The following is a 15,157-nucleotide window of genomic DNA, read 5'->3' as shown; positions in this document are numbered from 1 at the left end:
TGGTTTCGCTTTCAGTGTAGAGCGATCTTCAAAGTCCTCAGTGAGTCCCCTCAAATTAGAAGGGTTTTAGACAGATGTTTTATCATGTTTACACTAGTGGTGAATGAGATCTCCATCCTCCCCCCGGTGAGGGGTCTTGCTTTAGACTGAAGTAGACAGTCCCTGAGATGTCTTGTAGGAGGCAGTGGCGGGGATATATATTTTCACAACACCGAGGACATTCACAGGAGCCCTTAATTATGTGCCCAAGAACTGGTTGCCCACCCGTTGTGAGATGCGGAATAAGATGTTATTGGTAGTAGCGAAATTGAGTTGTAGTTGTGACAAGGGTAGTTTCCCTTTATCAAATGCATGAATTCGCTTTTATGCTAACCTTTTGACATTTTTCTTGTTTCAACTATTACCCAACACCGACTAGATCTTACTATGGCCAAAAGATACGTTGATAGCGCTGCGTTGGTTGCTAAGCTCTTGGATGAGCTAGATGCGGAGGCTATGTCGATCCCTCCGCCTCCAAAGGTACGTCAACTCCCATCTTATCCTAATTTTGCCAATGTCCAGGATACTGATTTCAAAGGGCTAAGAAGCCCCGGCCCATATGCACTCCCGGAAGCTGAAGAGGGAATACAAAGAAGGCTCAGGCTTAGGGGAAAGTGGCGTCAGAGAAATCTTCTCAGGCGTGTTTACAGGCAGCAAGAGAAGGGTTGAGGACGTCAAAGTAGGCAATACCAAAAAATCCTAAGCTGATCAGCTCGAGTCCAACGTCCCTTTTACTGCTATCACTAACCATAGAGTGAGGAATCCTGTCAAGGCAGTCTATGCTGTCGCCGATGATGAGGCGCTTCTGGCCCTTGGGCACGGGGAGGTCAATGCCTTTTATAAGTCTTGGCTATCCCGAGTGAATGACCTTGGCCTTTTATTTCTAAATTAATTAACTTTACTTCTTTGTGCAGACCACCATTCGATGACTTTGGTGATCAATTGTCGGGCTCAATATGAAAAAGCAGGTCTCGGATCAAGAGGTCAATATTATAAAGCTCATCACTGAGCTTAATGGTCAAAAGGCCACGTTTGAGGAAGCGAGCAAAGCGATTAAGGAGATGGACGCGTTGAAGGAGTTCAACAGGCAGAACAAGATTACTCTTGATGCCACCACTATTGAGCGCAATGCCGCTCAAAAGAGTGTCGAGGATCTCCAACTCCAGCTCACCGGGGCTTTAAAGAAGGACATGTCTTCTAAGCACAACTTGTAGAAGGCCAAGGCTAAACTTGAAAAGGTGAGGGAGAAGCATTAGACGGAGTTGGAGAGATCCTCCGAGGGGTTGGCGTTCCTCGGCAAAATGGCCTCTACTTCTTACCACCTCGCGGTTCGAGAGACCAAGGAGGGCCTCAAGGGCATTCTTTCTGGGCCCAACTCCTCTTTGGACTGGAAAGGTATCAAGGCTGATTTTGATCGCCTTATTGCCGAGGAGTAAAAGAAAAATAGTGATGCTGCTCTTACCCCTGGTGCTTCCCGAGTCCAAGGTGACACCTTAGATCTTGTCGTCACGGTGACCAAGGATCGAAACCCTGAGACCTTGGTCGCGATCGAAGATGCTTCGACCTCTGAGGTTGCTAACCCCGAGGAACAAGGCTCAACCGATCAATCGGAGGGAGCTGGTGAAGATAGCACCGACATTCCCTTGTCAAGACCATTATTGCTTAATCTCTTGTATTTAGTTTCTCGATCTCAGGGAGTTATGTTCCCAAGGCTTGTAGGTTGTATTCCATCTTTTAACTTGATCAAATGGTTTATTTTGCAATTTTCCCGAGCATAATTTCGCGAGTACCATGTGTTATTTTGTTAGATGCAACTGCCATAACCCAAGTTTGATCCCTTTGTGCTATCATACCAGGTTAGCCAAGTATACTTCGCACCGTACCCAAGCTTGAAAAGAGATCGTGCTCAATGGTGGGCTGTGTTTAGGACAAAGGCAAGGTCTGTGATTGATGCTCCTGTTGACTTCGACTTCCTTCAGGAGACAAGTGTTGGGACTCCAACTCTTTCTGATCCAAGTGATATTCCCGATTATGAAGAGGGTAATGATGTCGAGTGTGTTCAAGCAGATGATGAAGATATTTTTTCGAAGTCCCCTCAGGTGATGATGAAGAAGAGTCTAGTTTCGAGTCTGGAGATAGCGAGGATGATGACGATGAAGATGATGGTTTTTGGGATGACGATAGTGATGATGAACTAAGCGAGGATGGGAATCCACTTTGATTTGTTTTAGTATATCATAACTTGTATTAAGAACACCATTTATATAAAATTCGTGACTTTTGTAATGATTTGTTGAAGATTACTTGTTATTTTGTAATGATGCTAGATTTTTCTTCACTTTGATGGTAGACGATATTTTGTTATGATGGTAGACTAACGATTAATTATCCACCATGATTTATAAATTTGTTGTTTTATATAGGTAATCATGTCTAATCCTAAGGGGCGCGGAGGTCGAGATGGCTTAGGTGGAAGCCAAGGTCGTGGGCAATTGATTCGCAGGGAGCTTTTTGAGTCACCAGGAGCTCCAGAATCCCTGAACCTTGGCTCTGAGACACAACGAGATGATTCACAGGCACGTGACAGTGGTGACCATGTACCAGAGACCCGAGCAGCCAGAGGGAGGAAGCTGAAGGGTCAAACCGTGCATCAAAAAGGGTTTTAGCCCTACTGGATTGTGGTAAATTTCTAAATTAATATATGATTATAATATTTATATTTTCAATGATATTGACAATTTAAGTGTTTGTTTTCAATTCAGGTTTGATGATAACAAAGTTAGCGGGTCCATCACTGACATTTTCCAGGGTCATTTTCGAGAACCTTGGTTTAACTACGTGAGGTGGACGATGCAACAAGAACGCATTGGTGGAACTCATTCACGGTATGTATGAATCAAATTATGAAGAATTAAATTTATTATATTAGTTTATTAACAACTTGTTTTAATGTTTGTTAAAGGGTCTTTACGAATGGGCTCCTGAGTTAGATGGCCAAGTGAGAAAAGCATACAAATGAAAGCTGAAATCGTTTGAGAGACTTGCGGTATTGGGTGCTCAACAAAGCTAAAGAAAGGCCAAAATGGTTGGGGAAAACCATTTATGAAACAATGAAAAAGAAAAGTCAGGAGCCCGCATTCCTCGAGAAATCTAAAAGGCAAAGAAGAACCGAAGAGGTGGCTCCCTTCTAATCCAGTTGAGCGCGCACACTTTCAGGGTTCCATCTCCGCGGCACAGCATACTAAAAAGATGGTAAGAATATTTCATATGTATTACTTAGTTTGAATTTCATGATTTTTTTCGCATATGTAAAAAAATAAAGCCTTTGTTCAACAATGTGTACAGGAAAAGAGTAGAGGAGGAGTACTCCCTACCACCCCCGAGTTGTTCTTGAAGACTCATTTCAAAACGGTTGCTGGAAAAGGAGAAATCGCAGCAAACAAGAAAGCAAAACAAATTCGTACATACCTTTAAACATATATTTAAGCATTAGAGCTTTTTATTTGCAAAATGAAAGAATATGAGTAGTTTTGAGTTAGTTTGAATCATAAACACCTCAAATATGATATATATACTTAGTATAATGTGTTAGATTGTAGTTTAGATTGAAATTACAAAATATAGGCAAGTTAGAACCAAATATAGGTCATTTAGCTCATTTTAGGCCATATTTCTTGAAAATGCATGAATATGAGTTTTTAATTAGTTTGAATCATAAACACCTCAAATATGATATATATATACTTGGTATAATGTGTTAGATTGTAGTTTAGATTGAAATTACAAAATATAGGCAAGTTGAACCCAATATAGGTCATTTAGCTCATTTTAGGCCATATTTCTTGAAAATGCATGAATATGAGTTGTTTTAAGTTAGTTTGAATCATAAACACCTCAAATATGATATATATATACTTGGTATAATGTGTTAGATTGTAGTTTAGATTGAAATTACAAAATATAGGCAAGTTAGAACCCAATATAGGTCATTTAGCTCATTTTAGGCCATATTTCTTGAAAATGCATGAATATGAGTTGTTTTAAGTTAGTTTGAATCATAAACACTCAAATATGATATATATACTTAGTATAATGTGTTAGATTATAATTTAGATTGAAATTCCAAAATATAGGCAAGTTAGAACCCAATATAGGCCATATTGCTTGCAAATGCATGAATATGAGTACATTATTTAACCAAATGCAGGAGACATACAACAAGAAGCTGGATGATTGTACCACTCAGGGGTCACAGCCGAACCCGGATTTGTTGTATTGGGAGACAGTGGGTGGGAGGAACAGATGCAAGGGTTGGGTCAGGGAGATCATTTGTATTACAACTCTGCATCAGGGCGAGGAGATGGCTCTTCACAACCATATGCGCCGTCCATTTTTTCTCAGCTTGAGGCGCAGGTGGAGGCAAAGGTCGCGGCACGGATGGAAGAAGTGGAGGCAAGGTTCGCAGCACGGCTGGAAGAGTCAAATCGGGCCCTCGTCCAAGAAATGATGCGGAACATGTCTAATTTTGGACACTTGTTCTCTGGTTGCAACACAGGACCCTCTCCACAACGAAGACCAGACGATGACCCAGGGTCTGCTAGTGGGACTGGTGGTACCAAGACACCCACGACAGTGTAGTTTTTTTTGGTTTTGGCAACTAGATTACTAACTTATAGTGTATACATATTGGCATATACCTAGCTTTGATTTTAAATGTGTAGGTATGCTTTTTTGGAACTCGATTTTGACTTGATTTTCCGACAACGGGATCTATTTTGCATACATATAACTAATCTAGGTAGTTTGTCTAATTATAGACATTTATAACTTATTTCCCGACATCGGGATGTATTTTGTGTACATAAATCTAATCCATTTCATGTTTAAATTACATATTTTTTTAGTTTAACATATAGAATGCGAAGGAGGCAATGCGGGCTCAGGTTTAATGTAGTATATTACGGTGCTGGATGATTGTACAGGTTCAGGTTTAATTATAATATATAATATTATAATACAATTTAACGTAATAATAATACATGACGACGGCTAAACTTGAGGCAACGACGGCTAAACAGTCGTTGTTCAAAGAAGGTGCTGCTGATGGCTAGGCATCATTTAACGACGGCTATACAAAAGAGCGACGGCTTAAAGCCGATGGCGATTCACCGTCTACTTTGAGCTGTCGTTGAGGCAACGACGGCTTTGAACGGTCGGTAATTCAGCGAAGGCTACAAACAGTCGGTATTTCACAGATAACGACCGCTGGCAGGCGCTGACGCTAATTGGGTGAAAAACCGTCGGTGATTCATCACCGACGGCTTGGCCGTTGTTGATGTGTTAAATACCGTCTACATTTGCAACGTCCGTCGTTGGCCGTCGTTGATCATATCACCAACGACTTTTTTCTGATCAACGACGACTTTAGACCGTCGGTGACTGGAGCTTTTCTTGTAGTGATAATTTCCAAAGTCATGCCAACTCTGTGGGGTACAACTGTCTTCCCCAAGTTATGGCTAACGAAATAAACTATTGGCTCAAGCGTAACCAAGTTTACAAAAGATCCCGCCAACTCTAATAAGGTACAATTTACTACCCCGAGTTGTGGTTAACAAAATAAACTATTGGCTTAAGTGTGGCCATGTTTATAAAAAGCAATGGCTCATGTGTGGCCAAGTACAAATAGAGGCTCATGTTCGGCCAAGCTACATTCTACTTTATTAGATAAAGTATTTCTTCAAATTGTCTCCAAAGGTCGGGCCAGTGGAATTCCTTTGGGCAATTCTAGTCGGTATGTTCCCGGCTTGACCACTTCTGTGACTTTGTAAGGCTCATCCCAGTTAGGCTCGAGCTTCCCTTTCAGATGTGCCAGGCCTGTGGCTTCGACCTTTTTTACCACACACACCAGCATGAATTGGCATGGCTTTCACCATTTAGGTTAAATTTCCTGGTTGCGCGTTGTAGATTAAGTAGAGCATTACCCCTAGACTCGGGCAGTAAGTCGAGCTCGACTTTCTTCTCTTCTTCATTTTTATAGTAATTATAGAAGGTCATCCTTGGGGAAGGTATCCCGACTTCTATTGGAAGGACAACATCGCTGCCGTAGATTAGACTGAAGGGTGAATGTGCTATTACCACTTATACTGTAGTCCGTATAGACCAGAGTACTCCTGGGAGATCATCAATCGAGGACCCCTTAGCTCCTTCCAATGACTTCTTAATCCCGTTCGGCACCACTTTGTTTGCGGCCTCTACCTGGCCTTTTTTTTGGGTCGGAAAATTTATGTGAACCTTGTATGAATCCTAAACCTGGAACAGTAATCCCGGATAGGGCCAGTATTGAACTGCCTTCCATCATTCGAAATGAGGGTCCTTGGAATACCAAAGCGGCTGATGAAGTTATTCCGTATGAAGTTCTTTACTTATTTGTCTATGATAGAGGCCAGTGGTTATACTTCTACCCATTGCCACTAGAAGGAACCTTCTCTACCCCGAGGCTGTGTGGAATGGTCTTATTAAATCCATCCCCCACTTGTCAAATGGTAGCACTGCTTGAATATGGTTAGGAGGTTAGTCGGGGCCCGAGGGATATGCATATGAAGTTTGCTGTTGGGACATTTATTCACCAACTCCATGGCATCATGTTTCAAAGTAGGCCAGTAGTACCCGGCTCTCAAAGCTTTCCCGGCAACAATTCTAGCCCTTTGATGTCTGCTGCAGGCTTCATCGTGAATTTCTCGAAGGATGTATTTACCTTCGAAGGTTGTAACACACTACAGTCGTGGTTGAGTATAGGACTTTTTGTATAGGTTCCCTATGTGGCAGACACACTAGCCCGACTTCTTCTTAAGGGCCTTAGTCTTTTTCTCTCCCAAGGCTAGTGTGCTATCTCTGAGGAAGCTTATGATTTCTTCCATCCATGTATCGATTCTGTTCAAGGTGTGGACCTGGAGTGAGTTAATGCTTGGTTGTTCCAGAACTTCCCAACTAATAGTTCGAGGGGTTAACCCTTCTTCTGAGCTTGCCACTCGGGCCAAGGCGTCCGCTTACTGGTTTTGTGATCTCGAGAAATGTTGTATGTTGAATGAGGAAAACTTATTGATGATTTCTCAAGTCTTATTGGGGTACACCCTCATGTTTTCGTCCTTGGCCTCGCACTCCCCCGAGACTTGTCTTACAATAAGTTGAGAGTCAAATTTGGCCGTTACCACCTGCGCTTCTGAGTTGATGTAGATTCGAAGGCCTAAGATCAAAGCTTCATATTCAACCTCGTTATTTGAGGCGAAGAAATCAAACTTCACATTGTACTCCATTTTATCCCTGACTGAGGGAATGATCACTAGTCCAGCGCCACTACCTACTATGGTGGCTAACCCATCTACTTGTAACTTCGAGGACTCTATTTCCTCTATTTTAATGGGTCAGGAGCTGTATTCGCTGATGAAATCTACTAAGGCCTAGGCCTTGATTGCCTTTCAAGGCTCATATTCTAGCCCGAAGTCTGCCCACTCGGTCATCCAAGTCGAATAATTTCTGCTTTTAATAACTTTTTTGATTGGTTGTCCGGTGAGGGCCTTAATGGGATGTCCTTAGAAATATGGCTTCAATTTACTACTTTCCATAACCAGTGCAAAAACCATCTTCTCAATTTGGTTTTATCTTGCTTCGGCTCCTCTATACGCGTGGCTGATGAAATACATTGGGTGCTGATCCCCCTCTCTTTCCGCCACAAGTTCAGCACGGAGGGCATATTTTGATATCGATAGATAGATGTAGAGCGTTTCTCCCGACAAGGGTGATATGAGCTTGTGCAATATTGCCAAGTGTTGTTTCAGCATGGAGGCTTTTGTTGGCTTAGCGGGATAGGAAGCGGCCGAGTGCTGCTAAACAACCTGTTATCCTTCGTACTTCCCTCACATTCCGGGGTGAAGACATATTCAACACTGTGTTTATTTTGTCGGGGTAAGCCTCAATTCCCCTTTCATCCACCACGAACCCGAGACACTTCCCCTGTTTACTCCGAACACACATTTCTTCAAAGTTAGCTTCATAACATGGCGTCGTAGGGTGCTCAGCGTTTCTGCCAAATTCGCAACATGGTTTGTTGACTTTTTACCCGTGACGATCATGTCGTCCACATATACCTCAATGTTCCTCCCGAGTGGCTCTTCAAAGCCTTGTTGATTGTTCAATGATATGTAGCTCCTGCATTTTTTAGCCTGAAGGGAATTATCTTGTAGCAATATACGCCTTGAGCTGTAACGAATGTCGTGTGTATTCGGTCCCTTTCCCCCATTGGGATCTGGTGATATCCTGGCATCCATGAAGCTGAGCAACTCGTTACCAGCAGTAGAAACTACTAGCCTGACAATTTTTTGGAGGGCATGATTATCCTTCGGACATGCTTTGTTCAAATCAGTGAAGTCGACAGACATGCGCCAAACCCCACTGGCCTTCTTCACCAAAACCACGTTGGCCAAATACTATGTGTATTGGCATTCTTCAATAATCCCCATCTCTAGTAGCTTCTTAACCTCTGATGATGTTGCTACTGCGTTCCTCTTAATCCCTTGATGCCTAAGTTTATGCTTTAGAGGTCGGAACCCTTGCTTGATGTTCAACTCGTGGCATGCGATGTTGGGGTCTAGCCCCTGTATGATGGAGGCAGAGTAAGCAAATACGTCCTTGTATTCTTGCAAAATACTGATAAGTTTTTCTTTTATCTCGGGGATGAGGCTTGTGCCTATCCTCAGTCCATGCCCAAGGTCTTCATCTATCATTACCTCTCCATCTTCTTCAACTAGTTAAGGTTGTTCATATAACTGGTAGGTTTCTATCCTTTCCTCTTTCCCCGAGCCTTACTGCCAACTACAAAAACCCAACGGGGTATATGGATCCTCCCCCGAAGCCTATCTGCGGCTGACTGGTCGGGGTTACATCCTTCTCGGTATACTTGAGATTTTGCAAGCAGTTTAGGGTGATGATATTATCTAAGGAGCCACTGTCGATTAGAACCCTCTTAACCCGGAAGTTAGCATTTTTTTTTTTGGTAAATAAGTAAGTGATATTAGCAGAGAAAAACTTCAACCATACTAACATAAGGGTAACAAGACAAGCCTAGAACCCTTCAATATGGACATGCCCAACATGAAATTTACAACTTCCTATAAGGATAGGACAGTTTCGATACATGACATTGCATAAGATGGATTCACCATTAGGGATGGTGACAGACATGGCAAAGAACTCAGTGCATAGTTTTGCATTCAAGCTTCTAGAAAATGCAGTAGATATAAACGAATGGGAAGCTCCAGAATCGAAAAGAACATAAGCGGGAACACGGTCGACAGAAAAAGTACCAGTATTGACAGTATCATCTGCTTCCGCTTCTTCACGCTGCATCATCAACACTCTTCTAGCCTACGGGGGTTCATGTGGAGAGTTTCTGTTTGCATTGCTTGCATTCCCACCATAACCAGAGTTTTGACTGTTTCTTTGACAACGGTTAATGACGTTTACACTTCGCCAATATGGAATCGGACAATTCTAATCACATACCCTGGTTTACCACACCGGTAACACTGATCACTCCCCTTACGACATTCATTTGCCATGTGGCCTTGTCTTTCGCAATTATTGTATCAATGAATTCCCTTCTGATTATTTCCCGAGTATTCCGTGTTTGGCTTTTTGTTGAAGTTATTTCTGGAGTGGCCATCATGAGATTTCCCTTTTCTTTTTTCACCCTCATACTCTTCCTTCCGCAGCTTCACTTTCCTTTCAACATTGATAGCATGGTCATATAACTATTGATAAGACTTACTCATGTTTGGAGCAATCACTACAAGAATCCGCCTATTTAACGACCGTAAAAAGTAGTCGGTAATAGATGCAAAGCGGTCGGCATCATAATTAGCGACCGTTTAATGGTTGGTAAAGGGCAGTCGGTAAACTGCTGGACGGTAATTCGGAAATACCGACCGTTCAACGGTAGGTAAAATTACCTACCGACTTAGCAGTAGGTAAAATTGAAATTACCGACCGCTAGGCGGTAGGTAATTTTTCTAACAAATTTTTTTAAAAATTGAAACCGGGAAATGGAATTACCCATCACTGATTTCGATTTTCAAATCTTGATACTTAAATTTTAATCGAACGCACGTTACAGATGTTTTCAGTTTATCTTAAGTATCCAACATCCAAAAAAAAAAGATTATTCAGAATCGTTCATGACTTAACAACATTACACCAACAAACGGAAAATAGATGAAAGCAACAAATATAAGTAGATTAATGTAAAGTTCATGTACATTAGGTATTTTCAGTATAACAAATATAACGTAGATCTATAGTTATTATATCCTAAAAACTAATTACAAGTGATGAGAAATGTAAAAAATCAAGCAAAAAACTAGATGAATGGACAATTACAAGTTTCAAATCACTTAGATCTGACGAAAGAAGAATCAGACTACTCCTAAAATCTAGATCTAAACCTAAACCCTAAAACTGCATACAAAAACCTTGTTTTTTTGTCGCCGACAACACGAATCTTATTGATGCTTCATCATACAACATCAAGCATGCCGGATTTCATTAGCGTACCCACTTCATTTTTGGTTCTTCAATTTCGTCTTCCAAATCATTTCTTCTGGGTTTATGATGGTGAGAATAGAGTTATTAGAGTTATTGAAAAGATAAAGAACATAAATGTGATGAAGTGAGAAAAAATAAAGAAAGAGAAAACCAAGATGAGAGCAAAAGAGAGATGAGACTGAGAAAACACCATAAATGGGATGAAGTGAGAGAAAAAGGCGGAGGATTGGGAGTTGAGAAGCAGAGGAGTGAAATCTTTTTAGGATTTCTACTTTTATATGGGCTGGAATTGATGGGCGTAAAAAATTGGTCGACTAATTACCTACCGCTAGACGGTCGGTAATAATTTATGGCGGTAGGTAAATACCAACTGAAGTGAAAGCGGTCGGTAATTTTTAATATACCCACCGATATAGCTGCGGTCGGTAAATTTCAGTCGTTAATTAAGCGGATTCTTGTAGTGGCAAGCCTTTCTTAAAGATTCAGTTTCAAACCCCCTTCAAATTGATTCATCCTTTGACGATCTATGGGAACCAGAAGCAAATCGAGTTAACTCATTGAATTTCATAGCATATTCTAGAACTGACATACCCTTTTGCCTTAGATGGATAAACTCATACTCCATTTGGAGCTGCAGACACTGGGGGGTAAAACTAGTTTCTCATAGCCTCCTTTAGGCCTTCTCATCCAAACTCGGGCTGATTCTGCATATCTTTAACAGTCTTCTAGCACATATCAGTTTTCCCTTTTAAGTTGAATACAGTAAAAGTAACGTTTCACTTGTCTGGACACTGGGTGACATCAAAGAGTTTCTCCATGCCATTCAACCATTCCTCCAACTTAGTGGAGTCTGGTTTTCCATCATAAGTTGGTGGCTTATTAGGAGAAAACCTTTTGAACATGTTGGAGCATTCTTACTGCTTTGTCTTAGCCCTTTGTCGATTTCCTTGTTATGATTCCATCATTAGTTTCATTATATCCACTTTATTTCCATTAGCATTTACAAGCGTTTCTTCGAAGACAGGGTCACTTCGTAATGTATCTTGCATTGCCCTCATTTCTTTAAGTGTGATTTCAGACCCATGATTTCCATTTCCTTCATTAGAAGGTCTGCTTTAACTTCTTGCCATGTTCTAAAACACCACATATTTCATGTGCATAACATGTTAAACGAGGCATAAACATCATCGTAAAAATCATATAAAAACATCCCTTCCCCGATCCTAACACTCACCCTCGTTTTCATTTTTGAGCACTTATTTAACAACACGTTTTATTATTCATATTATCATATTTTATAAACCTTGTAGTTTATGGTAATGACTCTCATTTTACAAGATTACTTTACCATTTTATTTATTAATTTATCTAAAACCTTTGAGATTTTACTTGAGGTACCGAAAATCTTGGCTCTAATACCAACCTTTAACTCCCCGACTTCTAATTTAAGTTAATTTATTAATTATTAGTATCGGAACCTAGATAGTCGGCGCATTCCATTAGGAAAATACAAGGCAACAAAAATTCATAAACTTAAACATTTTATAACATGAAATATAATATGGATCCAACATTAGTCTTGATTAACAGATTCTTAGTTACTAAGCAGAGTCTGACATTTAAATCATAAGAGTCTACATAAGTCTAGATAATATATTATTCCTCACTGCTACGCATTCCATTATCACCATCAATACCAAAAATATAAAATAAAACGTCGTGAGCCTCGGCTCGGTAACAACGTAAATTCATTTCAAGTCATTTTTTTTATAAACAGAGAGGAGAAAATGAGTAAAACTATTTCACAAACATATCATGTCATTTTATATTATCTTCTTTATCATGTTCATCATCCTAATTCATATTATTTGGTAACTTGGCTAGTACAACAGAAGGGAAGTCTCCCCAGAACATAGTAACATCGTAAATGGAGGCAGCCACCTAAGACTATAGCCATCACTAAACGGGAGGTGGTGTTAATGCCCATAATATAGAAGTGTGCGGTGCCACCCGAGGACATTAGCCCTCACTAAACGGGAGGTTTTTGGCCAGCCGGGAGGTACATGTATGACCCACGATAACATAATACTTGCCAAGAACCGTCTTTCACTTGAATTTATCATGTTTAATTTCTTTTAAGCATATCATAATCATCATGAATAATTATATTATTTCATTTCATCCATAACATCATCATCATTTCATAGCATCATACCATCAAAACCATCATAAAATATTTCATTTCCCGCAATTCATATATAAAACATATTATCGATCATGATAATAAAACATACTTCGAAGGGAAATGCAGGTTTTAGCAGTAGATGTTACCTAAATTCCTGCTTAACAACTTGATGACCGGGGGAAGGCTTGTAATATCATTTATCCTCTTTAATCTACTCGAGAATAGTTTTATTAATGAATGTTTCATTATTTAGCTTTTAAGCCTAAATATTAGTTGGAGCTTATTATAGTCATAGCGTTCATTGTGTTGTCATAAATGTCTCAATAAAATCATTATTAACCTAGTCGTCAATAACTTATTAAGGTGACTCTTTAATCAACTAAATAGGTGAAATAACTCCTTTATTTATACTTTTAGAATTATCAAAACATTATACTTACAATTATAATAATACATACTATATAACCATTCGATTTGATAAAAGTATATTATTATTATTATTATTATTATTATTATTATTATAAAAGTTCATAGTTAATCATTAATTAATCGTCTATTATTAATTAACTAAGTTTATTGCTATAATAGAACCATTAATATTATTATAATATTATTTAATCACATAAAACTAATAACTCAAGCTAACTAGTTATCATAAGTAAACTTAAGTATTAGTGAGGTAATAATAACTTACACTCATATTACAAATTCTTGGATTAGTTTTAATTAACTCAAATAACTTAGTCATTAGGAATTATAGCCCAATCATAGTTATAGGAAATACGGTAGGTGGTTTATTTCAACTAAAATTAGTCCATTAATCCAATATTATATATTAATCAAACATAACGCAAGTCCATAACTTCTTTTAGCCCAACAGCATTATATTTCAGTTTTATAACACTTAGTTTAAGTTCTAATTGGACTATCATTGGCCCAAAACTAGCATAACTAACAAATGCAATAAAACATGGGATAAATTAGTAAACTTTAAGAAATCAGAATTTTTGTTTTTAAAAAAACATTTCTACCTCTACTACTCGGAGCAGGGACGACGAAGAGAGAAATAGGGGGAACGAGCTCCAACTCCAGCGAGGAGTTCAACGGTGACTGCCAGCATCGACGCGACGGTGGAGCAACTTGGGAAGGCGCGGTACAACAACATGCTAAGGAGGGTGGAGAAGGAGAGTGCGAGGAAGAAAGAGAAAAATGGGGGTTTTCTTTTGGGGGTTTCTTTGGGTCACGTTTTCTGGTGAGGTTCCGGCAAATTTGGGACTGAAATTGTGGTGTTTAAAAAGGTGGTTTGTAGGTGGTGATGAGGTGAGAGATGAGATAAGGAAGTTTAATTGATTGATTGTAGTGTTTTTGGTGAGGGAATTCATGGCCACTTATAGTGGCGTTAAGAGAACCAAATCAGTAGTTGGGAAGAATAACACTACAAAAAAAAGCTTATATAGCGACGGGTTTTCGGAGACGGATATATATCCGTTTCTAATTTAGAGACGGAATATTGATAATCCGTCTCTAAATAAATTTAGAGACGGATTTTTTAAATCCGTCTCTAAATTAGAGACGGATTTTTAAATCCGTCTCTAACTTTAGGGACGGATTTTAAAAATCCGTCCCTAAATTAGAGACGGATTTTAAAAATCCGTCTCGAAATAAATTTAGAGACGGATTTTGAAAATCCGTCTCTAACTTAGGGACGGATATTGATAATCCGTCCCTAAAGTTAGAGACGGATTTAAAAATCCGTCTCTAAAGTTAGAGGCGGATTTAAAAAATCCGTCTCTAAATTTACATATGAATATTTTATTGCACGTATTTAATTTAGAGACGGATTTTCAAAATCCGTCTCTAATTTAGGGACGAATTTTTAGAATCCGTCTCTAATTTAGGGACAGATTTTTAGAATCCGTCTCTAATTTAGGGACGGATTTTTAGAATCCGTCTCTAATTTAGGGACGGATTTATAGAATCCGTCTCTAAATTTAGAGACGGATTCTAAAAATCCGTCTCTAAATTCAAATATGAATATTTTATTGCGCTTCTTTAATTTAGGGACGGATTTTAGAAATCCGTCTCTAAGTTAGAGACGGATTTTAGAAATCCGTCTCTAATTTAGAGACGGATTTTAAAATCCGTCTCTAATTTAGGGACGGATTTGAAAATCCGTCTCTAAATTAGGGACGAATTTTTGAATCCGTCTCTAATATTTCTTCTACATATTACCAATATTATGTAGAGAAGTATACAAGTTGTATTTGGTGTAGTTGGTTGGAGCTTCTTCTCGTTTCTTTGAGGTTACAAGTTCGATTCCTACGAACAGCGATTCTT

The 15,157-nt window shown here is 39.4% G+C and overlaps 1 protein-coding gene across 1 annotated transcript; it reads right to left on the bottom strand.

The window, feature by feature from the left end:
- Positions 1 to 7,988: 7,988 nt before the first annotated feature.
- LOC125496515 (uncharacterized) lies at positions 7,989 to 8,474 on the bottom strand. Its single transcript, XM_048641996.1, has one exon. It carries the CDS (start codon positions 8,472 to 8,474, stop codon positions 7,989 to 7,991), a length of 486 nt encoding a protein of 161 aa, XP_048497953.1.
- Between the last annotated feature and the right edge of the window lie 6,683 nt (positions 8,475 to 15,157).

This window comes from Beta vulgaris, chromosome 4 (genome assembly GCF_026745355.1).
Source record: "Beta vulgaris subsp. vulgaris cultivar EL10 chromosome 4, EL10.2, whole genome shotgun sequence".
Lineage (NCBI taxonomy): Eukaryota > Viridiplantae > Streptophyta > Magnoliopsida > Caryophyllales > Amaranthaceae > Beta > Beta vulgaris.
This window is presented reverse-complemented; position numbering and strand designations above follow the sequence as displayed.

What these genes read in the sequence shown, in the direction of transcription:
- LOC125496515 (XM_048641996.1), bottom strand. Translation starts at nt 8,474, where the DNA reads ATGTCTGTCGACTTCACTGATTTGAACAAAGCATGTCCGAAGGATAAT.